The sequence below is a fragment of the Aspergillus welwitschiae genome, assembly GCF_003344945.1.
Source record: "Aspergillus welwitschiae strain CBS 139.54b unplaced genomic scaffold BDQ94scaffold_23, whole genome shotgun sequence".
NCBI classification, from domain to species: domain Eukaryota; kingdom Fungi; phylum Ascomycota; class Eurotiomycetes; order Eurotiales; family Aspergillaceae; genus Aspergillus; species Aspergillus welwitschiae.
In genome coordinates this window covers 37588-58828 of record NW_020798717.1, presented here as the reverse complement: position 1 = coordinate 58828, position 21241 = coordinate 37588, and the positions used below count along the sequence as shown (strand labels likewise).

General features: G+C 48.9%; 9 protein-coding genes across 9 annotated transcripts; 5 read left to right on the top strand and 4 right to left on the bottom strand.

Annotated features, from left to right (window-relative positions):
- Nucleotides 1-142: 142 nt before the first annotated feature.
- Nucleotides 143-1655, bottom strand: BDQ94DRAFT_146783 (Ran family GTP-binding nuclear protein). Its single transcript, XM_026766892.1, has 5 exons — nucleotides 1433-1655; nucleotides 1131-1223; nucleotides 905-1058; nucleotides 631-836; nucleotides 143-565 (listed from the first exon to the last, which is right to left on the bottom strand). Exons 1-5 carry the CDS (start codon nucleotides 1490-1492, stop codon nucleotides 434-436), a joined length of 645 nt encoding a protein of 214 aa, XP_026624501.1. The 5' UTR covers nucleotides 1493-1655; the 3' UTR covers nucleotides 143-433.
- A 208-nt stretch (nucleotides 1656-1863) lies between these two features.
- On the bottom strand, nucleotides 1864-3143 carry BDQ94DRAFT_146780 (putative 26S proteasome non-ATPase regulatory subunit Nas2). Its single transcript, XM_026766891.1, has 4 exons — nucleotides 2899-3143; nucleotides 2756-2828; nucleotides 2347-2705; nucleotides 1864-2260 (listed from the first exon to the last, which is right to left on the bottom strand). Exons 1-4 carry the CDS (start codon nucleotides 3064-3066, stop codon nucleotides 2129-2131), a joined length of 732 nt encoding a protein of 243 aa, XP_026624500.1. The 5' UTR covers nucleotides 3067-3143; the 3' UTR covers nucleotides 1864-2128.
- A 307-nt stretch (nucleotides 3144-3450) lies between these two features.
- BDQ94DRAFT_180276 (putative Rho guanyl nucleotide exchange factor) lies at nucleotides 3451-6972 on the top strand. Its single transcript, XM_026773586.1, has 7 exons — nucleotides 3451-3607; nucleotides 3912-4459; nucleotides 4534-4842; nucleotides 4898-5098; nucleotides 5150-5368; nucleotides 5426-5651; nucleotides 5702-6972. The coding sequence occupies exons 1-7, from the start codon at nucleotides 3484-3486 to the stop codon at nucleotides 6679-6681; spliced, it is 2607 nt and encodes an 868-aa protein (XP_026624499.1). The 5' UTR covers nucleotides 3451-3483; the 3' UTR covers nucleotides 6682-6972.
- A 60-nt stretch (nucleotides 6973-7032) lies between these two features.
- BDQ94DRAFT_146777 (SBDS family protein) lies at nucleotides 7033-8112 on the top strand. Its single transcript, XM_026766890.1, has 3 exons — nucleotides 7033-7559; nucleotides 7621-7744; nucleotides 7813-8112. Exons 1-3 carry the CDS (start codon nucleotides 7396-7398, stop codon nucleotides 7864-7866), a joined length of 342 nt encoding a protein of 113 aa, XP_026624498.1. The 5' UTR covers nucleotides 7033-7395; the 3' UTR covers nucleotides 7867-8112.
- Nucleotides 8107-9315, bottom strand: BDQ94DRAFT_146775 (mismatch-specific DNA-glycosylase). Its single transcript, XM_026766889.1, has one exon. It carries the CDS (start codon nucleotides 9184-9186, stop codon nucleotides 8149-8151), a length of 1038 nt encoding a protein of 345 aa, XP_026624497.1. The 5' UTR covers nucleotides 9187-9315; the 3' UTR covers nucleotides 8107-8148.
- Nucleotides 9316-9616: 301 nt separating this feature from the next.
- On the bottom strand, nucleotides 9617-10830 carry BDQ94DRAFT_146774 (uncharacterized protein). Its single transcript, XM_026766888.1, has 3 exons — nucleotides 10383-10830; nucleotides 10001-10317; nucleotides 9617-9950 (listed from the first exon to the last, which is right to left on the bottom strand). The coding sequence occupies exons 1-3, from the start codon at nucleotides 10438-10440 to the stop codon at nucleotides 9897-9899; spliced, it is 429 nt and encodes a 142-aa protein (XP_026624496.1). The 5' UTR covers nucleotides 10441-10830; the 3' UTR covers nucleotides 9617-9896.
- A 2134-nt stretch (nucleotides 10831-12964) lies between these two features.
- BDQ94DRAFT_57446 (putative NADPH oxidase (NoxA)) lies at nucleotides 12965-15355 on the top strand. Its single transcript, XM_026776085.1, has 4 exons — nucleotides 12965-13335; nucleotides 13388-13642; nucleotides 13690-14099; nucleotides 14153-15355. Exons 1-4 carry the CDS (start codon nucleotides 13241-13243, stop codon nucleotides 15040-15042), a joined length of 1650 nt encoding a protein of 549 aa, XP_026624495.1. The 5' UTR covers nucleotides 12965-13240; the 3' UTR covers nucleotides 15043-15355.
- A 710-nt stretch (nucleotides 15356-16065) lies between these two features.
- BDQ94DRAFT_180273 (nucleotide-diphospho-sugar transferase) lies at nucleotides 16066-17488 on the top strand (the record flags this gene model as incomplete). The annotated part of the gene is made up of 5 exons (XM_026773585.1): nucleotides 16066-16097; nucleotides 16147-17013; nucleotides 17070-17198; nucleotides 17250-17409; nucleotides 17459-17488. The coding sequence occupies 5 exons, from the start codon at nucleotides 16066-16068 to the stop codon at nucleotides 17486-17488; spliced, it is 1218 nt and encodes a 405-aa protein (XP_026624494.1).
- Nucleotides 17489-18841: 1353 nt separating this feature from the next.
- BDQ94DRAFT_180271 (nucleotide sugar dehydrogenase) lies at nucleotides 18842-20552 on the top strand (the record flags this gene model as incomplete). Its single annotated transcript, XM_026773584.1, has 4 exons — nucleotides 18842-18929; nucleotides 19004-19308; nucleotides 19362-19508; nucleotides 19579-20552. The coding sequence occupies 4 exons, from the start codon at nucleotides 18842-18844 to the stop codon at nucleotides 20545-20547; spliced, it is 1509 nt and encodes a 502-aa protein (XP_026624493.1). The 3' UTR covers nucleotides 20548-20552.
- Nucleotides 20553-21241: the final 689 nt, after the last annotated feature.

Sequence of the window (21241 nt, the reverse complement as noted above, 5' to 3'; positions counted from 1 at the left end):
ATTCGGTTTCGTTGTGAGGGCCTACTGGCTATCTGTCTCGGTAAGGGGGAGTTGGGGATGGGGGTAAACACACTGGGGTGTTCTGTAGATCGGTGTCTACTAAGATATGATTTTGGAAGTTTACAGCAGAGAACGAAGAGAATAGAGAGTATGTAAACTTTTTTGTCCAACAGATATAGCCGATGGACGGATAAACAGTGTCACCGTTTTCAAAAAGGAACTTTGTAGAGATAATCAGAGTCTAGACTACTAGTGGTAAATATTGCAAATGCATAATCATGCCGACCGTTCTCGGGCTTAATTTCCTCCCTCCGCTATCATTGTATCGTGATTTGAAATCTTGCATAACGTACCCAGTTATTGGGACAGAACAGCAGCCACGAGCCCGAGCTCGTGACCCAGGCTCTGGTTCCAGCCTTCATTGATCGCGCGTTTACAAATCGGCGTCCTCCTCGTCGGGCAGGGGCATGTTGGCAGCAGCGTCCATCTCCTTCTCGTACTGGGCCAGAAGCTCCGGGTTGACTTGGACCTCGGGGGGAGCAAGAGCGGGGGCAGCAACGAATTCCTGAGAAATGCTTGTTAGCTTCCAGTCTCACCAGTGAAAGCGACCAATGACCGTGTCTGACTTACCAGCTGGGGGTTGCCGACCAACTTGCGAGCGAGCCAGAGGAAGGGCTTCTCGAAGTTGTAGTTGGACTTGGCGGAGATGTCGTAGTACTGGAGGTTCTTCTTGCGGTGGAAGGTGATGGTCTTGGCCTTCACCTTACGCTCCTTAACATCGACCTTGTTACCGCACAGCACGATGGGGATACCCTCGCAGACACGGACGAGATCACCTAGAGTGAATTTGTCAATTTGATCCAGATTGCGCGTGGTTCGAGTGCTGATTTGTGGAAGCACTTACGGTGCCAGTTGGGGACGTTCTTGTAGGTGATACGGGAGGTAACATCGAACATGATGATACCGCACTGTCCGTTGATGTAGTAACCATCGCGAAGACCACCGAACTTCTCCTGACCAGCAGTGTCCCAGACGTCGAACTGGATGGTACCCAGGTTCTGGCAAAAGCGTTAGTCGGACCGGCACAAAGACGACGGAATGGACAAAGCGGGGTTTCCGGCGGGGCATACGGTGTTAAAACCGAGAGGGTGCACTTCGACACCGAGAGTGGCGATGTACTTCTTCTCGAACTCGCCAGTCAAGTGGCGCTTGACGAAGGTGGTCTGCAGCGAGTATTCTCAGTCAGTAATGATGTCTCGTCTGGGTGAGGTTGGGCGGGCGATGAAGTTTTCTGTTGATAGAGACGGGGGGCAACAGAGAGGGGTAAACACGCATGACAGGAATGCAGTCGAGCATGAAGAGGCGTCGAAGAGGCGACATGCCACCTCCACCCAGTAAGCCATATAGGATAAAATATCTTGGTTTAACTTGCCTTTCCAGTACCACCGTCACCGACGAGGACAAGCTTGAAGGTCGGTACCTCAGTAGCCATGATGAAGGTTGGATGTGATGTGGGGGGATGGAGATGAAGAGAAGCGAAAAAGAGTTTGCGATAGAAGTCGACGGAAATGAAAAAGTCGACAGTGGGATGCGACACTCGATGGACAAAGCGACCGAGGGGAGTTCGATAGAACGAGGGGGGTTGGACAGGGAGGAGTTAGAGTGGGAAGGTTATTTCTACCGGTGATGGAATTTTTGCCGTGAGTCGGTCGCCCAAGCCTGATGGTCACGTGATGTGTTTGGGCCTCAGGCAGCCACGTGCCCCGCAGGGTCGCGCAAACTGCATTTATTGCATGCCTTGCAGTCGATCCACGCGGTTCTTCGCGAGTGAACGCTCTACGCTGTACGGAACTGATAGACAATGTCCATATAAACAGGTGCAATTTTATCTCTTGAACCTAAACTGAAACGCCACCCTGAATGCTTCCCTAGGTATTTCCCTGCAAGAATAAACACGTCGCGTTCGATCATGAATACATGTCACATTCCTCATAAAGTCCAATAGCAAGCAAAAGGGAGAAATCATAAACGAAAGTAGATCGTACCCGGCTAAGTCCTAGTATTCTAGGGACTATCCCAGAGTACAGTAAACGGCCGTCATCCTCGTGCCTAACCTGATGCCAGTCCACTACAGCGGCACGAGATGACAGCCCAACAGGCCCCGACCGCCCCAATCACGGCGAGGGACAAGCTGCAGGGACAAGTCGATGCTGCTGGAAGAACTCGGATCTTTCCTCACGACTTTGACCGCCACAGTGCGCTAGAAGACGTTAGCCTAGAGCATTCTCCCGAGTGCATGTCCCTGGACTAGAGGACTAAGAGATTGGAAGCAAATCGCCTACTTACCCCTTCACTTTGCTGCACTATCTCCGCCACCCTGGAGAGACGTTCATGGTTGAGCCAGTTGGCACTCCCGAACTCCCGAACGGTATCTCCAACCCTTAGACCTGCCTGGTCTGCGGGACTTCCAGGCACCACACTATTGACCTTTGCGAACGGTAACCCAGATGCCCCAGTGCCGGAGGTATTATTCCCAGTCACACTAGGTTGCGACCCCGATGTACCATTCAAACCGCCACCCGACTGTGCGGCAGTTTGCGCCCGCTGCAGATTGGCAAAGTGGTTGTGGATTCCTTTCTCCAGATGTGACATCACGTCTTTATGATCGTTTCGCAGTCGAATAATCCGGGCTCGAGTGGTGCGTACTAACTACTGTTTAGCAGACGCACTGCGGAGGCAAAAAGTAGTGACTCACTTTGGGCAACATCGATATCGTCTCGTGGGAAGCCATCGAAAGTAGTGAGAGATGTGTTCATATTAACGCCATGCTAGACAGAAAGCATCGTCAGTCGACATCTCACAGAGTGGCAAGGCTTATCCAATATCCATTCAACTCACCGAGCCAAGGACGCTACTCAGAGCCGAGAGTTCTTCTTCGATGCGTTCCTTTTCTTGCATGAGATCGACCATGCCGAGCTTGGACAGATCGCGAGGAGGAGCCCCTCCGGACGTAGGGCCGGAGGCTACTGTTGGAGCATGAATGTTGGAACCCATGGGTATTCCCATACTAGAATGAGTGAGAGGTGGTTTAGAACATCGTTGGTTGGATGAAAGATGAAGGATCGGGAGCGGCGAGAGCTGTCGCAGACCGATCCCGGAAAACGGCGGTGGGTCTTTCGGTGGGAAATCTGGGGGAGTTTCACCTTCTTGGCATCGCGCGCTATGAAGAGAAATGCGCAACACCATCATCCATTTCTCCCCATTTATTACAGTTGGTACTACGTTATTGTAAATAAGTTGCCATAAAATGCTGGCAGGTATCTGTTACAGCTACATATTTGCTTGAAAATGCTAAGCCAAACTGCTATCTGCTACTACTATGCTGCCGCAAACTGATATCTAGAAGCCTCAAAAGTAGCATGAACAACATCTACCAAGCTGTGAACTATCCACATCACTAATTCGCGCCTTGACCCTTTCTACATGCAAAGTACTGCTAAGGGTGCACAGATGATGCTGATGTCTGTCATTTCATCGATGGGAGCAACGAAAAGCCGTTACTGTGTGGTAGGACAAAACACATTGCAATTTGATCCTCAACCGAGCGGTGCGTGATGTATAGGCAACTTTACTCAGAACATTACCGTAAGTTTGTTTAACTCACTGTGATGGGTTTCATACGAATTGCTTTCGTTCACACTGGACCATTTTGTTTCCAACACGTGAGCTCCCTCGGTGACAGCAAGTATACCATGCTTTCCCCATGTGATGGATTGTGCCAGTCGTTGCTTCCACTTGTTAGCCAGCATAACTACTCTTGACACAAGGGCCCTATTGTGCTTTCTATCTTAAAGCATGACCTGCTCCTAAGCTGACATCGTCACTTGAAGTTTGCTCACTTCTCCACACAGTCTGCACCATGGAAGAATCCAAGGATATGGGCGATCCTCCCTTGCTGATCCTAGAGAAGCCCGAATATGAGGTGGAGATAACTGCAACGCATCCTATGCCAGTGGACCCTGTGGCTGCATTCAAGCGTTGGATGAATAGCTTCCGATCCCGAAGATGCTGTCCCCCACCCGAAAGATACGTCGAGGGTTGGCCAATGGAAGTCAAGCCAGATGACCGAGACCTTCTACCGGACTTGCTACCCTCGAATGAGTACCAGGAAAAACAATGGGAGTCGTTGTCTCCCCGTTCGTCCAATCTTGGAACCGTCAAGACGGCTACTCTGAGCATTACTAGCCAAAGTGTGGTACGGTCGAGGGGAACTACACAGAGCACAACAAATCAAAGTATAAGGTCCGATGCTCGTGAATCGCTAGACAGCATCAGACCCGCGTTGAATTCCTCAATAGATGAGGAAGCTCAACACAGGGCCATTAAGAGGCGACGTGTTCTCCGAGAACTGATCACCACCGAATGTGACTATATATTCGGCTTGAAAGCACTTGCTGATGTATGATTCTTCTCCAACTGAAGCATAGCCACGTGCTGCTCATCGCAGATAGCTAACATGTCCTCTGATCATAGGCCCTTTTCATATTCTCTGCCAGACCAGAGTTTTACCACAATGTTCAACAGATCCGAGACACGCATGAGAACTTCCTTGCTCAGATTCGAAAGCTAACACCGATATCGAATTTGGCAGCGGCTGAGTTCGACAGTCTGATGCCTCGGGGGATTCACAAGCGTTTGAGTGCAATTGACTTTGGTTTGAGGACTTTGCATGCTAAATCTCTGCGATCACGCAGCTTTAGGGCTTCTATGGATTCCCGTCTCAAAGCCTTGGCTGCGGAGACAAAAGAAGCTTTGCAGGTTGCGCTAGAAGTCGGACGTTTGGTCAGATTCTCCATAAGCTCTATCAATTTGTCGGCTACTAACTTGACATGGGTAGTCGGCGTCTTTCACAGCATACAAATTATTCTGTAAAAATTATGGCTTGCTCACAGTGGACGTTAACTTTCTCCGCCAGTCTGTACCGGATTGGCGTATATTCGACCAGGGTATTGAAGCTCTATCAAAATCGGTAACATCGTTGGAACGGCAGACACAAGAGGAAAATAAAGCTATGTCTTTGAATGACCTTCTGATCAAGGTCGGGATACACGTCCCTTGGTTATGATTCTGGATACTGACGATTTAACAGCCAGTTCAGCGTCTGTGCAAATACCCTTTGCTGCTTGAGGAATTGTTACGATGGACACATATCCAAGACGACCCATCTGCCCATGACGGCATCCGACAGGTCCTCGAACAAGTCCGCGCGGTGGTGTGCGAAGTAAATCAAATTACCGACAACCCTGTTAGCAAGGCACTAGTGAAGCAGACGTTTTTGCTACAGAGCTTCATGGACCTATCAGCATCGGTAAGTATACCACGTCTCCCTACAGGATATGAAAATTGAGGTGATTTGAATTCATAGAACACGATTGATAACATCTACAAGCAACTGGGTCCTTTGAGCCTCTGTGGGGTCCTTCACATCACATACCAGACACCTGAGTATATTACGGGAGGATACATGGTCTGCATTCTATTCACCTATCATTTCGTGATTGCCAAACCAAGCAATGACTACCGAAGGCTTCAGGCATTAGCATGCCTGTATATTTCTGACATGAAGATCGATTCAATCAGAAACGGAGAAGGTGAGGAAGCTGCCTATGTCGGTCGCCTTGTATGCTAAACTCTGCGATAGGTCTTCGTTGCTATGGCTGTTTGTTCTCTTGGAAACTGGTTTTCCAGTCTCTGGGAAAGAACTATGAATTGGTGCTCAGTGCTTCGTCAGCACGTGAAGAAAAAAAATGGGAAACTGAGATGCTCAAGTCTGCGGCCGTATTAACTGACATACCGAAGTCAGTAGTGGCGAAGCTGAAAGAATACTCATTCCTGTCTCTGGAGTTGGCCCCATTGAATTGCGGCAACGGTCCCCTGCCTCTCTTACCTCGCCGGCCATCTATGCAGGCACTGGCTACGTCGCGGACTCTACCAGATTCACAGAACATCATAATCAAAAAGACGCATTGCCCACAAAAACTCCAGATGACGGAATCTGTGGACGGGGAAATCGAGCGGCCAAAGATGTCTTCCTTGTGTCCAGCGCTTATACTGACCGCCAGGAGACAAGATCGGATACTGCTAGAACGTGCCATTTCTTCTTTCTACACGCGGGACGCTCTTCCATACCCTGGAATGGCTCTGGGCAAGGGGGACATTTTTCATAGTCCTGGGTCCCTTATGAGACACCTGAGCCGCCGGCCGGGATTGTACCGACGCTCCAGCTGTGTGAGCCTCAGCACCGGAGGACATCCTCTTAAGTCTACTACAGAAGTGGCATGTTCAGATGAGATAAAAGACCCTAGGAAGCTTGCAAAGAGTCAGGAGAAGAGTTTACGAAATGTATCTAGAGGCAAGCCAACAACTCCGGAGACAGACAAGGGACCCATCTTGCCGCGACATAGCAAGGAAAGCATTAGAAGGTCCAAGACATGGAAAGGGAAAGGGGGACCGAAAGCGGCGTTCAAGGCTGAGATCATTCCGACCAGTAATGGCAACAAAGGAACGGAGACTCCCGACGGCTGTTCCTTGAAGGCATCTGCTATCCGGAGAATGTTCAATTCGATGTCCTCCCGACGAACGAAAAGACAGGGTCGCATGGGGCTTGGAAGTGGAGTGTGATGGAGGTGATGATGCAAGTTGTGTGAGATTCTCTGCAGTATTGCATCAGATGGCCAGGTACAAGTGTGTGGAATATGTATGGGGTTCTTAGCGATTCGTGTCGTTTCTGAGGCGAGTGGGGGAGGAGAGATTGACCGGGGCGAAGCGAGACGGAATTAGTAGCATTAGCGAGCCAGAATGTCCGAAATGTCAGTGACTGGAATGATGATGATGCCGATGAGGGAATTGAATTCCATAGGGAGCCATGTTTCTCCACCGGGTGAACCAGAAGCGCAAGAGCGACTGCAGAGCATCCGCAGCATCAGTCGATGATGACGTCGGTGCTCCCGCCGCGACCAGGGCATCATTACACCCGCCTCGATGTATTTAAAGGCCTGTGTTATTCGAGAGAAGGAGGAATCAAATTAAATCCCATCAACTCAATTATCAAACGAACTCTCTACTAGCTATTGAAATACCCTTTGCACAACTTTCCTCACTTCAATTGCTCTTCCTGCCACTGTTTGCCCGCCTTTGTCTTCCGTTAGCATCGTGGTGACGTCATCTGCCCTCACCTCACACGACACTCTTCAACTCACTTCATCTCAACTTTCCCTCTTCTCCATCCTCCTAGTCATTCGACAGATCATCGTCTCTAGCAGCTTCATTGAAAGAAACTAGATCGTTCTTCCACCTTTGTCTCAAAACAACTACAAACCACTACATACTACCAAGATGCCTCGCCACAACGACCCCACCTCCAAGATGTTCTACAAGGGAGCATCCGACGACTTCATCGTCTTCGTCGATGACCACGACGCCCTGAACAGATGGCGTGGTGACCGCTCAGTCCCTCTGGCGGATGTTCTCAACGGCTGGAAGATCTTTGTTACTCACAAGTAAGTCCTTGTCTTTATGCCCTCAGCAGTGAAAGCAGAACTAACCAGCAATCACTTCTAGGCATGGAGCCCAAGGCGTCCTTGACGGAGCTAGCAAGGCTAGTCTTGAGAATGAATTCGGAACTGCCAATGAAGACGACGTTATAACCCAGATCTTGGAGCGCGGCGAGTACCAGTCTACTATTGTATGTTGCTTTGCTTTGCTTCCCTTGACCCTTCATGAGGAATCATGCTGACTGATCTGTGATACTAGGCTCGCGAACAACAAGGTGATACCAACTTCCGTAATGGACCTGCTTTCCGATAGATTCGTGCATGTTATTACGCCCTTGCTGGCTGGCTGGCTGGCCTTTTCCCCCCTTGATCCCTTGATGGGTGGCGTGATGTGCAGAGGGGCAAGGATCGATAGTAGCATGATATCGACTGATCGAGCACATGATTATGCTTTTACTAGCGGATGAACATGATGCAGTGTAACTTTACCTTTCCTAGCTATCTCCCTAGGAAAAGAGGGTAATTGATAAATGAAATAAATGAAACGTATATGGTTAAATCTATAATCTATTATCGTAGCGGAAAACTTCTATATCTATTCTACTTTCGTATCATCACCACCAACTTCCACCTTCTCCCTTTCCCTCTCCCATACTTTCCTTCTCTCACAAACCCACCTCCCCAACTCATCCCAAACGTCCCTCTTCTCCTGCAACGACATCCCCGCCGCCAACCCACTAGTAGTCGTAGCCACAAACACCCTGGCCCCCTCCCACCCGCCTTCACCACCTACCCTCCCCATATTCATCTCCAAATCCTGCCACCCATACCTAAACTCCTCCTTCCTAATCCCCCGTCCAACCTTAACCCTCCAAACCGCCTCCCAGATACTCTTGCCCACAAGACACACCACTTCCGGTCTTTTCTCCCTCACCTTCTCTTCCAGAACCGGTACTCCTGCATCCATTTCCTTCTTGCTGAGCATACTCGCGTCCCGCGTCGGGCGCTCCACAATATTCGTGTTGCCGATGTTATATAGTTCGGGGAGTTTGTATGTATCGGAGGGTGGGTGGCGGATGGGTGTGATCCCGGACCAGTGCAGGAGCTTCCAGAAGAGGTTGCTTGGGTGTGCGTAGGCGTAGCCTGTTACGCCCGTTAGGATCCCCGGGTTTACGCCTACAAGGAGGAGGGTTAGGTTTGGTGGGATGGTGTCGACGAGGAGGGAGTCTGCTGCTGAGGAGGTGGGTGGTGTGGGCGTAGGGGTTTTGCGTGGGCGTGGGGAGGAGGTAGTCGTGGTGGTGCTGGTTGGGGTTGAAGTGGAGGAGCGGGAGCGCGAGCGGGTTATTCGTGCTGTGATTGCTGTTGGTGGTGTGGTTCGTTTGCGTTTAAGAGGAGAGGAAGTGCTGGTAGTGGTTTGTTTCGTGGATGGTAGTGCTGGTGGCGCTGACGATGTGGGTTTTGCTGTGTGGAAGTATTGATTGAGACGACCACCAAAGCTGGTTTTTCTGTTGACGGGGACGTCGTTATCGTCGTAGTGTTCTTCATTATGAGCTTCATTGTCGTGACTGGGGGTTGTAGAGGGTATTTGGATCGCATCGATGTCCTCGCGAGGACTATCTTCGACTAGGGGCATGCTGTTTGCTGGCTGGCTGGCTGGCTGTAGGACTGGTGCTGAGAAAGCTGTCTGTGTTAGTGACAGTGATGCTGCAGATATTCGACCGGTTAGTGATGTTGATAGATTTATATAGGCATTATTTCAGGGGATCGCTAAAAGCTTTTCCTTGGTTGCTGGTGATTTGCCTCATCTCTTGTTCCTCGGTCTGGAGCGCTCCAGACGCTTAACCGTTTTGGGTTTTGTTGGACGCGGGATCACGTGGATACTTTTGCCTCAGTAAAGTGGCAACCAGGCATCAAAAATGTACTGGAGATATGCCAAGTTGGGCATAAGTACCAATGGTACATTGTTGTTCCACAGTGTAAAGCATTACTTAACACATGACTCAATTGGGCATGTCGTGGGGGTATCTTTTGTCGACTACGGATCATATGTTCAAGACATTCTGTACGATATATAATTTTCCGATTCCATGTAGAAACGAACTATAATACAGACAGATACATGCACTCTGGCAATCCAGGTACCAGAGTCCATATTTGAATAACTGCCACACAATCCAGGTCAATAGCTGGACAGTCATCACTGACTGGAAAAAAGGACCTTTTATCTGTCCCAACTCCAAGAAACACATATTACCGATATACTAGCACCGCTGGGTATCGTTTCATAAAATCATATCATATCGTGGTCGTTAAGTGTAAGGTGTCGTGTTGGTACAAGTCATGCTATACCTTGTATTCGCTTCGCTTCGGGAGTGTCCATGGGATAGGGCAAACGACCTATTGTCGATTAGCCATGACATTGATCAAGTCGGTCGCATAATACATACCTCGCCCTCGCTGTAGGCCCAGAAATACACCCCGATTCCAATAAGGTAGTACAGAGCAGGGTCTGTGCCCTGGTAGAGGAGCATGGAGAGTAGAGCGCTGAGGGGATAGAAGATCAATCGGAATTCGATGCTGCGGTGCGCGAGGGAGCCGGCAACATATTTCAAAGGCCATTCCCATGCAAGGCCAAGTAGGCCCAAAAGGAGGTTGAGAATTTGAAGCACAGGGACCGGGTTCACAGCGCCATTCAAATTGTCCGTCATAAAATCCCAGAACACCTTCGGCCAGATGAAGCCTTCGATCGCACCGCCGATTTGGTCTATAGATCCAGTCACGCAGATTAGCGTTGAAAGATGAAGTGGATGAAAAGGGACTTGTACATACAAGCTGAGGCTGTGAGAATAATAAGTCGCGCCCAGTGATTTTTGATGAGCCTTCCCATGGTAGGCAGACTCTGGAGTATAGCGGGGAGTTCAAGCGTCTTCCGTCCGGCGAAAGAGCTAGTTACTCAAGTATAGACACAATGCTGTTGTCTCATAAACACAAGGATTGCTTTTTCGACCGTTGGTTAGCCCTTAACCATCCACCCGATCAATCAATGCCGTGTGTGCTATGCTCGTCACGAATGACATGGCAGGTGGAGTAATGGGACGTCAGTCAAGGTTGGTAAAGTCTTCCCCGGCAGTTTGCTGGTGAGGAGAAATAGTGTGTAGGACGGATAAGCTTTAAATCACAACAATCACATCACCACATAAACTTAATGCAAGAAGGACATAGTGTGGGTTAAAACAATCATGTACTGCATGACAGAGCAAACTTCAACTGACAGACCAGGTAGTGATGGTGGCCATGGAGGGGGGAAAAGAGCAGGAATACATAGCTTCCGGCGCCAACGGATGAGACCACCTGATTTGCATCTTCTTCACGATAGGCCGACGCAACGGAGTCGCCGTCCTCCCCGCTTCCCCCTCTGAACGCCTGTGATACGTGGATGCGTTTTATCAACCGCTCTATTTTCAAGTCCAATCAGCTACAATGCCCTGCTGGAAGCGATCCTGACCCCCTTGACTTCACGAGAACAACTCATGATTGGATGTGGGCGCTCGGTGTAGCGTGACAGTGCGAATGATCCTGGGAGCTTGGATGCTGGAAGCCCCATTTGGGCGCTTCCTAGCACACGATGCCAGCCATTCAGAACCAAAAGCTGACCAGCCAAACGGGGTGTGATGCACTAGCGACCTGACGGGGCGTGACGGTGGAGCGGAGGATGCAGGAGATTTGCGGCAACACACTTTAGCGGCCGATGCATCTCTGTCAGTTCCACGTTCCGTCCTCTCTGATTGACCCGACCAGCCATGGCGCTCCTTTGATGGCGGGCTATCTTGTGAAGACTTTGAGAAGCGGGGAAATTGGTGCCCAGGTAGTCGGTCTCTTCTTTTCCCCCCGTCCTTGTTGTGATCTCCAACGGGCGCCTACTGATGCGACAGGGAACCGCTACACAGCCATAAATACCCGCTGACACGTCGACTATTTCGATTTCAAGAATACGTCTACTAGAAGAGGTGCTGCGCAAATAAAAACCCAAGATAAACGAAGGATTTCTTGATCACAGGGAGACGTATACTGGAAGGAAGGCTGCTACTAGACAACTCACCGTCTTTTCGCAGGCCACTATCACTCAAGATAATTATAGCACTGTTAGCACTGTTCCTACCCACACGGTCCGAGTGCCAATCTGGTCGTCACTAGATGTGATGGGAACCTCAACCGTGCAGGGCCAAGAACTTAAACTTATGCCCCAGCAATATCGCCTGACTTCCCTGCTCAACCCACGCCAAGGACTCGCCCTCAGGAAATGCCAGGGTCTTCCATTCAAATTCCGGAGATGATTCTGCCTTAATCTGCATTTCGAGTCATTCTCCTGTCTGTCCAGACTGCCACAGAGGTGCGCTCCCCATGTCGATGGCCGCTTTGACCGCGTGTGACGGGATACGCGCCTGCATAACGCTTCTCATAGGCTGGAATTGGCCGAGACTCCACACTTCACAGAACGAATCAACGGAGCAGCTGGAGAAAGACAGAAGAGTCAACTATGGATTTACGGGCCATTGATAGCAACTCACAATCCCGGTGCCACATGGTAAGGTTAGTGGCGGATGCCGGGAGATGAGGAGTTGGCAGTAGGTTGAGAAAGACGGACTTTAAGCGACTTGACTCGCTACGTCCTATCATGTCACTACCAAGTGCGCCAATCGAGCGCGACAATTTACGAGTCCACAGCAACGGAAAACTCAATAGGCTGTGTGATTGAGACGCACACCAGGTGGTGGCCTTGAGATACGAGTGGAAGGATCATCTATCCAGTTAACGGAGGACGGTCAGACTCGAGCTCTCTTCACCAAAAATCTGGCGCATCAGGCGATGGTTAATGCCTGACGGTCTTTTCTCCATCCTATTTTCGCTTGAGCCCTGTAAACGGTAAGTTCGGGGATAGTGGTGTCCAACCGGGCGATCCGCTCCCTGCAGGCTATCCTAGCGGCGCTATTAAGTCCGCACAGCGCAGGGGTTGGGGTAAATATAGAAGCAGAAATCCTGATCCTCGTGTCTCTCATCAGTTCTTCCCCTCCTTTCTGCAACCAAAACCGTATCTCCGGGTACCAGACGCTTGACACAGGATTCTCAACTGACATCAACCCCACACCAGCCTACTCAGAAATTACCCTTCAGGACCTAGGCTCGTTTAAAATAAGAATGATATAATCGGATCTGATCCTTGTTCCTCCATTGGTCCCGACCTTTTGCGATCGTCGGCTTTTACCGCGTCCTGAACCTTTGGCCATTGACTCTAGCACCTGAGAAATCCTATTCATGAGCCATTATTTTCGATAAGCCAAGGGGAAGCCTGTAATCTCTGTGAGTCCCCTGGATTTCAGGTGGCCTACGGCTCCTTTCAGCGTCCAAAGCGCCTTATCTACTGGGGACGCTGGCTGTCGCTCTGCGCAGGCTTAACCTACTGCATGCTTGGAGCGAAGCGCCAGCTTTCGAGGGAGGATTCTATTTATGGATTCCTAGAGTAGAGTGCCCGCCAAATCACTCCTTTCACTTATGGTACGGGCGCCTTCGAAAGAAACCCGGAGTAAAGCACACTCAAAACATCCACTCCTTTGAAAAGGGTCATTGCTGGTCAATGTTCAAGTCTGGTTAAAAAAGTCACTACAAGCTTATACTGCCCGGATATCATAATGGAACATGCTTGGGGTTCATACGTTACTGCGTCAAAGGTTTGGTTCTACTCCATCTTCTGGGCGCTGCATTTTGTCATTTTTGCGGTGGGATGGTAAGTCTGAAGATCCCAGATGACTGCCTGTATATGTACTGAGAATCTTTAGGTACGTCCAGGCTTCGGACCAGAGGCTGGATATGCTCAATACTTTGCAGTATTCCGTTTGGATATCACGGGGCGCTGGACTGGTGTTGACATGCGATGCCACCCTCTTACTGCTGCCCATGTGCCGAAACCTTGTCAAAACCATAAGACCTAGGGTACGATGGCTACCACTGGATGAAACGGTATGGTTTCATCGCCAGGTAGCTTATGCCCTTCTGTTCTTTACCATAGTCCATGCGGCGGCCCATTATGTGAAGTAAGCCAATCCATACGAGGCCGAGGCTACCGTTCTAACAAAAGTAGCTTTTACAACATCGAAAAAGATCATATCCGGCCTGTTAAAGCCGTGCAAATCCACTATACAGAAGCTGGCGGAATTACCGGACATGTCATGCTCCTTTGCATGATGCTGATGTACACCACGTCCCATCAGCGCATTCGGCAACAGTCCTTTGAGACGTTCTGGTATACGCACCATCTTTTCGTACCGTTCCTTTTAGCCTTATATACACATGCAACCGGCTGCTTCGTGCGAGACACAACAGAGCCTATCTCGCCTTTCGCTGGTTCTAGATTCTGGAACCACTGCTTAGGCTACGAAGGCTGGAGATGGGAACTAGTGGCCGGAGGATTGTACATGCTTGAAAGGCTGTACCGTGAGATCCGAGCACGACGCCATACTGTTATTCTAAAGGTGGTTCGTCATCCGTATGGTAGGTTCGACACCGGCCGATATGAGCTTCTGTATCCTAACATCGATATCCAGATGCTATGGAGATTCAGTTTCGCAAGGATAGTATGAAGTATAAGGCTGGCCAATGGCTCTTCATCCAGTGTCCTGATGTATCCAGCAACCAATGGCATCCCTTCACAATTACGTCCTGCCCATTCGATCCATACATAAGCATCCACGTTCGCCAAGTTGGTGATTTCACTCGTGCATTGGGTGATGCACTAGGATGCGGACCAGCGCAGGCCAGAGATATGGAAGGACTCGACCCGCTGGGCATGTATGAAGTCGCCCTGCATAACGGACAAAAGATGCCTAGATTGCGGGTTGATGGACCATACGGAGCTCCAGCCGACGATGTCTTCGACAATGAGGTGGCCGTCCTCATCGGGACGGGAATAGGTGTCACACCATGGGCATCTATCCTCAAGAACATTTGGCACTTACGGTCCGACCCTAAATTAGCCGGCCGTCTCTGTCGCGTCGAATTCATTTGGGTCTGTAGGGACACTTCGTCCTTCGAATGGTTCCAGGCCTTGCTTTCCTCTCTTGAATCCCAGTCGGCGGCCGAAGCAGAGTACAGTGGCAAGGCCGAGTTCTTACGCATCCATACATACCTCACCCAACGATTGGATGACGACACAGCCGCTAATATCTTTCTCAATTCAGTCGGTCAGGCTGTCGATCCACTTACAGAGCTGCGAAGTAGGACGAACTTTGGCCGTCCAGACTTCAAACGCCTTTTCACTGCTATGCGTGATGGTCTACAAGACCAAACCTATCTATCAGGTGTTCATGGAAATTCAACTACGGAAATTGGAGTCTACTTCTGTGGTCCCAATGCTGCGGCCAGGCAAATTCGAGAGGCGGCCATGTCCACCTCAACGAGAGATATCCGGTTCAAATTCTGGAAGGAACACTTCTAAATGGCGAGTCCTCGTCGCCGAGACTCCGTGCTTAAGGAGTCGAAAAGAAGTTGAAGGTGAAAATGAAAGTACCAAGCACACGATACGAATTAATGACTGATGACTCTCTTTAACTTCATTTGGCTGTTGCATGTAACTAGATGTATCTATTCTTTGATATGCAGTATCGTGTACTATACGTCTTATGTGTGTTCATCCACTTGTTTTACTGCAGCATGTGAATGCTAAAGCAATGACCATAGGGTCACGGGACGTAAGGCTTCCCGTCCATTCAGCCGTACAAAGTACGTAAGCTACATATTGAACACTGCACACTCTGAAAGATGAACCTTTTGTACGGAGAGATTGATGCTTTATAAATGAGCAATACTAAGTCGGACATTCGTCGCTTCTATGGGAATATTCAACCGCCTTCTGGGACGGTTGTTGTGAAGAGGCTGCGTCGTCCACGAAACACTGACCGACCTGGCTTGTACAGCCGTCGGCAGGCAGTTCCCTAGCTCAGCACAAACTTCGAACGCCAGCCGATAGGATATTTCTATGACGAAACCGAGATTACTTGCGGGACGGTCAAGCTAGGAGGAACGTGCGGTATGTGAAAGAAGAGCGGTCTGCACTCGCCCTTGATGTATCTGAAAGGACGCAAATCAGTGGTATAGAAGTGTCTGAGGTACATAATACCTGTCGCCGGCGGACGGCAAGGAATCGGCCTGGGAATACCCCCAACTAATTCACCCACAATCAAGGGTAGATCGATAAGAAATATGATTTATACGACTCGAGTGAATGGATTCTGGCCTCACTGCAGGGAAGCGACTGCAGAAAACAGACGTACATCTCACCGCCACCATCGACCGTCAATATGTTTGCCCGCTAGGATGGCCGGCAGCTGTTTCAGCGCGAGAGCGAAGGGATGCATGGATGAGGTACTAATAAAGACTGACTGAACTTTCCAGCACTCAGAATGCATCAACCTACTCACTACGGATCAAGCACGGCTTTTCTTCTCAAATTCCCCCTATAATGGATCTGTCTCTGTCGTTTTGGCTCATGCTGTACGCTGAATATACCGCGCCCTATTGCTATTGCTGCTAACCAGGCAAGGGGCTGGCATCTTGTCAGACGGGTCCTACGTCTCTATGGATACATGCGAATGAAACCAATTCCCGTACCAGAGAACCCTCAGATGCGATCGGATTGTGTCAGCGTGATAATACCCACCATTGGCGCACCCGTAGAACTCATACCTCGGCTCCACGCAATGCTGGACAACCACCCCAAGGAGATTATCATTGTCACAACAGCAGCTTTAATCGGAGAATTGAAAGAAGTCCTCCAAAAATTCGTTCCGAAGGAGCAAATGCGCAAAATTCAGGTTCTCGACATTCTGTTACCCAATAAACGAAACCAGCTCGCTCGCGGTATACAAGTAGCCACAGGGGAGATCATCGTGTTGGCGGACGATGACGTTTACTGGAGCAAGGACCTTTTACGACAAGTGCTTGGCGTCTTGGAATTGGAGCCCAAAGTTGGTGGCGTCACAACGCTGATAGCAGCACACGGCTTGGATGCTCGAGATCCAGAATCGATCACGGTGTGGGAAGCTCTTGAGTCTCGACGCATGAGCATGCGCAATATCGACATTGCAGCCTCCAGCTGGCTGGATGGTAGTCAAACAGTTCTTACTGGACGGACTGCAGCTTATCGAGCCCGTATCCTAAAAGACCCAGAGTATCTATCTGCTTTTACAAACGAGCACTGGCTTGGGAGATATCGCATGCATTGCGGCGATGACCAATTCGCTACCCGCTGGCTGTTGAATCACGGTTGGGAAGGTCGTATCCAGACAGGAGCTACGATCCATAGCGAGGCCCTCTGCGACAGCCGGCATATCAAACAGACCCTACGATGGGCAAGAAATGGGAAGATCTCGAGTGCGAAGCGGATTTTCTCGAAACGCATGTGGAAAGAGTCAGTTATCCCATGCCGTCTTACGTTCATAAGTTCAATATTGACTGAGCTACCAGATACCCATGGCTATCATTACTCACAGCTCAAACCGTTGTCGCCATGATAATTCAAACATGGCGTCTCTCATTTCTGGTGTATATTTTCTCTGACCCATGGCTTCTAATTGAAAGGCTCTTTCGCCCAAGGTAAAGAACCTGGCCCTGATGCTGCTGATTGGACATCGCTAATCCATCAAGAATAACGTTTTTGCTCGGGTTCTACATACCAGTGTTTCTTGAACATATTGCATATGGAATGGCTCACAGATGGTATCTCAGGCATTTAGGGGCCCAGATCGTGAAGGATTTCTTTCAGCACTATTTTGTTACTTTCTATACAACGGTAACTCTTCATGCAGTAAGTTTTAGCCTAAGGATTGACTGGCGCCAGTATTAATATGCTATAGAACCAATGGGGCTCCCGGGACGTTGATTGATGCGAAACAATGATACATGCGCTGCCAGGAAAGTTGAAAGTGTCATCAACAATTATACTCATTCCAACACCAGGCGGGCACTTTGGAGGATTAGGAATTCAAAAACCCCCATAGCAAATACTGCTCTATGCCTATATCATATAGTATCCCATATCAATCCTGACAAAATACTAGTAGGATATAGTAGGATGTCAAATTTAAGAACAGCTGCCATCTCCTTTCTATACTCGGAATAGCTCTATTTCACCTCGGCATTAGTTACTGAAACAAATACAGAGTAAAGTTGATGCAGCCTGAGGACCAGCATAGAATATCTTAATGGACTAATACCCTTCATAAGATGATACCAGAGGAAATCAGGGAACTAAAAAGGTTGGGGATGATTAAACACCAGTGGAGCTTAACGTCAAGGGAAAGCGGGTCGCGCTGATACACAAAAGTCATCCGCTGCGACTACAAGCTAAGCATGTAGACAATGCAAGGAGACAGGTCCTTGCGTTAGCCTAAACTCAAGTATGCTACACGATAGCTCAACTCCCAGGAACAAGACCAATCACTTCTTTCTGTGATCTGTGATCTCATGCATGCCTTAATCAGGACTGCCGATGCATTGACAGAGTAGCGGTGAGTCAACAAGGGAGAGGTATCAAATCAGCTAATGTTCATTGCCAAAGAATTGCCTATGAAGGGTCTCAGATATAGTAGCTTATAGATTACAGGTCAAAATGGGTTCAGTTCGACGATCGCCTGCTCTTCTTACGCCCTATACAAAGAAAGGTAGCGTGGAAGGCTCATAAAAAGGGAGGTGGGGGAGGGAAGGCAGTCTATCACAGCAACCTCTAATCTCTGCAGCCGAGATGTGGATGTTCAATAAACATAAGGATCTGGGTATCGCGTATAGGACGCCACACAGCAAAGACTTTTCTAGAAAGGGCTCACCATTATACTCCTATCTGTTGCAGATTAAAGTTACCGGTGACTGGAGGAAGCTGTCATTGAGTAACTTCTCATGCTTATCGGTTGTCGTAGACATTTCTGGAAAGACATACAGTGCATATGATGTTTCAACTGCAGGCAAGCATTCGTAGTAACCACCGATGGCCACGTTGAGATACTACAGAATATAGGGATGCAGGGCCTCTCGCCTCCATCCCTTGATGTTTCTTTACAGCCGTGCATACCTACCTCGCTTTCTATTATCCTTATCCTCATCGAGTGGCCGTTGTAATCTCAAATTCTTCTTACGGTCACATGGAGGTGCTTTTGCTTGTGTCAACATCTCAATGATTCAGATCATAGAACAAGAGAACACGTACTATAAATAAACGCTGGAGTGCCTTACAAAAGACCGTAATGGGTTCCAACAGTCTTGGAGATATGCCGAGCCAATGGCCACAGGGCAACTGTCAGAAGGTGTGTATGATTGGCGCGGGCTACGTGGGTAAGTCGGGACCAGCAGTTACTACCTCCATGGATGAGCATATATACTAATTGCTCATATTTCTCTTGCTTCAGGTGCATTGACAGCAATAGCTTTGGCTTCCAAAAACCCCTCTGTGCATTTCAATGTGGTCGACAAGAATGCCTCACTAATTGCGGCTTGGAATTCAGACCACATTCCCATATTTGAGCCTGGCCTCGAAGATATTCTATTTGATGATGGCGAAACCAATGACAAAGCACTCTGTGATTTGCCGCACAATCATCAAGGCCGGCGGATAAGAAGGCTTGCTAACATCTCCTTCTCTGCTGATATTTGCAAGCACATTTCTGACGCTCATATGATTTTTATCTGCGTTGACACCCCGTCAGAAGTTACTGTAAGTTCCACCATAAAAGATTTTGAAACACGTTAGAGGTTCTAAATGACTAGTTTCCTGGTAGTGATGAGATCAGAGGGCTTGACTTGAAGAATATAGAGTCTGCCATCAATTCAATTGCGCAGCTATCAACGGGGCACAAAGTCATAGTCCAGAAAAGTACTGCACCTAGCGGCATTTGTCGATGGATAAAAAGCACGGTGTGTACTTCTCTCCTTAGAAGTATTAGAGTAGCCATTAAGGATATAAATGACTAATCAATCTTTATAGTTAAAAGAAACCGCTCCCCCAACGGCTTCATTTGACATAGTATCAAGTCCAGAGTTTCTAGCTCAAGGCACCGCTATGCAAGATCTGTTGAGCCCTAATCGGGTGGTCATTGGCTATGAACCAGCAGCGGATGGCGCTATTCCTGAAACAGTGAAGACCCTGACACGCTTGTATACTCCATGGGTGTCCAAGGAACGGATTGTCACGACCGACACATGGTCATCCGAACTAGCCAAGATTGCCTCCAATGCCCTTATTGCCCAGCGCATCAGCAGCATAAACTCCCTGAGCGCTGTCTGCGAGGCGACTGGCGCAAGTGTCACCGAGCTCTCTCGGATCGCTGGACTGGATCCACGAATCGGACCGTTGTGTCTGCGAGCCGGATTTGGATTTGGTGGTTCTTGCTTACGCAAAGATGTTTGCTGCTTGATCTATCTAGCCCGTGAGCTTGGATTGTACGATGTTGCTGAGTACTGGCGGGGTGTGATCCAAATCAATGACTCTCAATCCGCACGCATCACGCAACGAATAATGTCATTTCTGCCCTCTGATGTGACAGGAACAGAGACGAAGGCAGCCGTCCTTGGTTTCTCTTTCAAGAAAAACACCACAGACATCCGAAATACTACCGCGATTAATCTCGTTCGAGACTTGCTCGCCCGTGGATTACGAGTCAATATCTTTGATCCACATGTCCCAAGACAACGTATTGAAAAGGCATTGATGTTACAGTGTGGTGCCGCTCATGTGAATACCGCTGTGGTAGAGAGCACAGAGGCGGCATGTGAGGGTTGCAGCATTATTGTGTTGCATACCGACTGGGATGAGTTTCTAGGCACCAGTGTGGATTGGAAGGAAATCGTTGCTCGGATGAGGGAACCAAGGTTGTTCCTAGGGCCTTCTGGGTCATTCGACGCACACAAGATGAAGCAATATGGGTTTACTGTTCTGGAGGTGGGGAAGCCATAATCAAGGGAGATGGACTGAGCATTGGCCTAACGGAGAATTGAGAAGTGACAGCACCTTTAACGTCTTAGTGAGTGGGTCCGAATACAATTTTTCAGTTCAATGTTCTTTTCAATGGACGATATCTCTTATGCATGTACGATGGTAGATATTGTAGCCTATAGGGAGCTACGGCAACTTTCCACCTAGTGCTACTCCATATCAATGGTAGTATTCTAGACTTGGAAACGGTTGACTAGTCGGTGGGTATTCCTATCCATCTAGAAACAAGAAGATTATCATTACTTCTGTAGAGATATGAAAGATCTAAACGCACTACTACCCGAAGGGAATTTACCTTTCTATTGACCTAGTTGGTCGTGGGCTGTGATTACGTACATAGTAGATGCGTTTGCGCTCATCATTAGCAATTTACTATGTATGTACGAGGATGTCGCGTCGTCTAATAGTCCAATCGAAGTCATAGGCACATGTAAGCAGAGCTATGCAGATCAGAAGTGGGAGAACCACCAGGCTACTAATCCACTTGAGCAGTCGCGTTATAGGGCGGTTGTGACTGATTGAAGGGCTCGGGTAGAGACTTAGTATAAAATGAATGAGAAGTCTGAGAATAAAAAATTAGGAAAAAGAAAGAAATTGAATAAAGACCCCATTCACCTTCGTAACAGCTGCTCCGAATTTGAAGGCTGATACAATA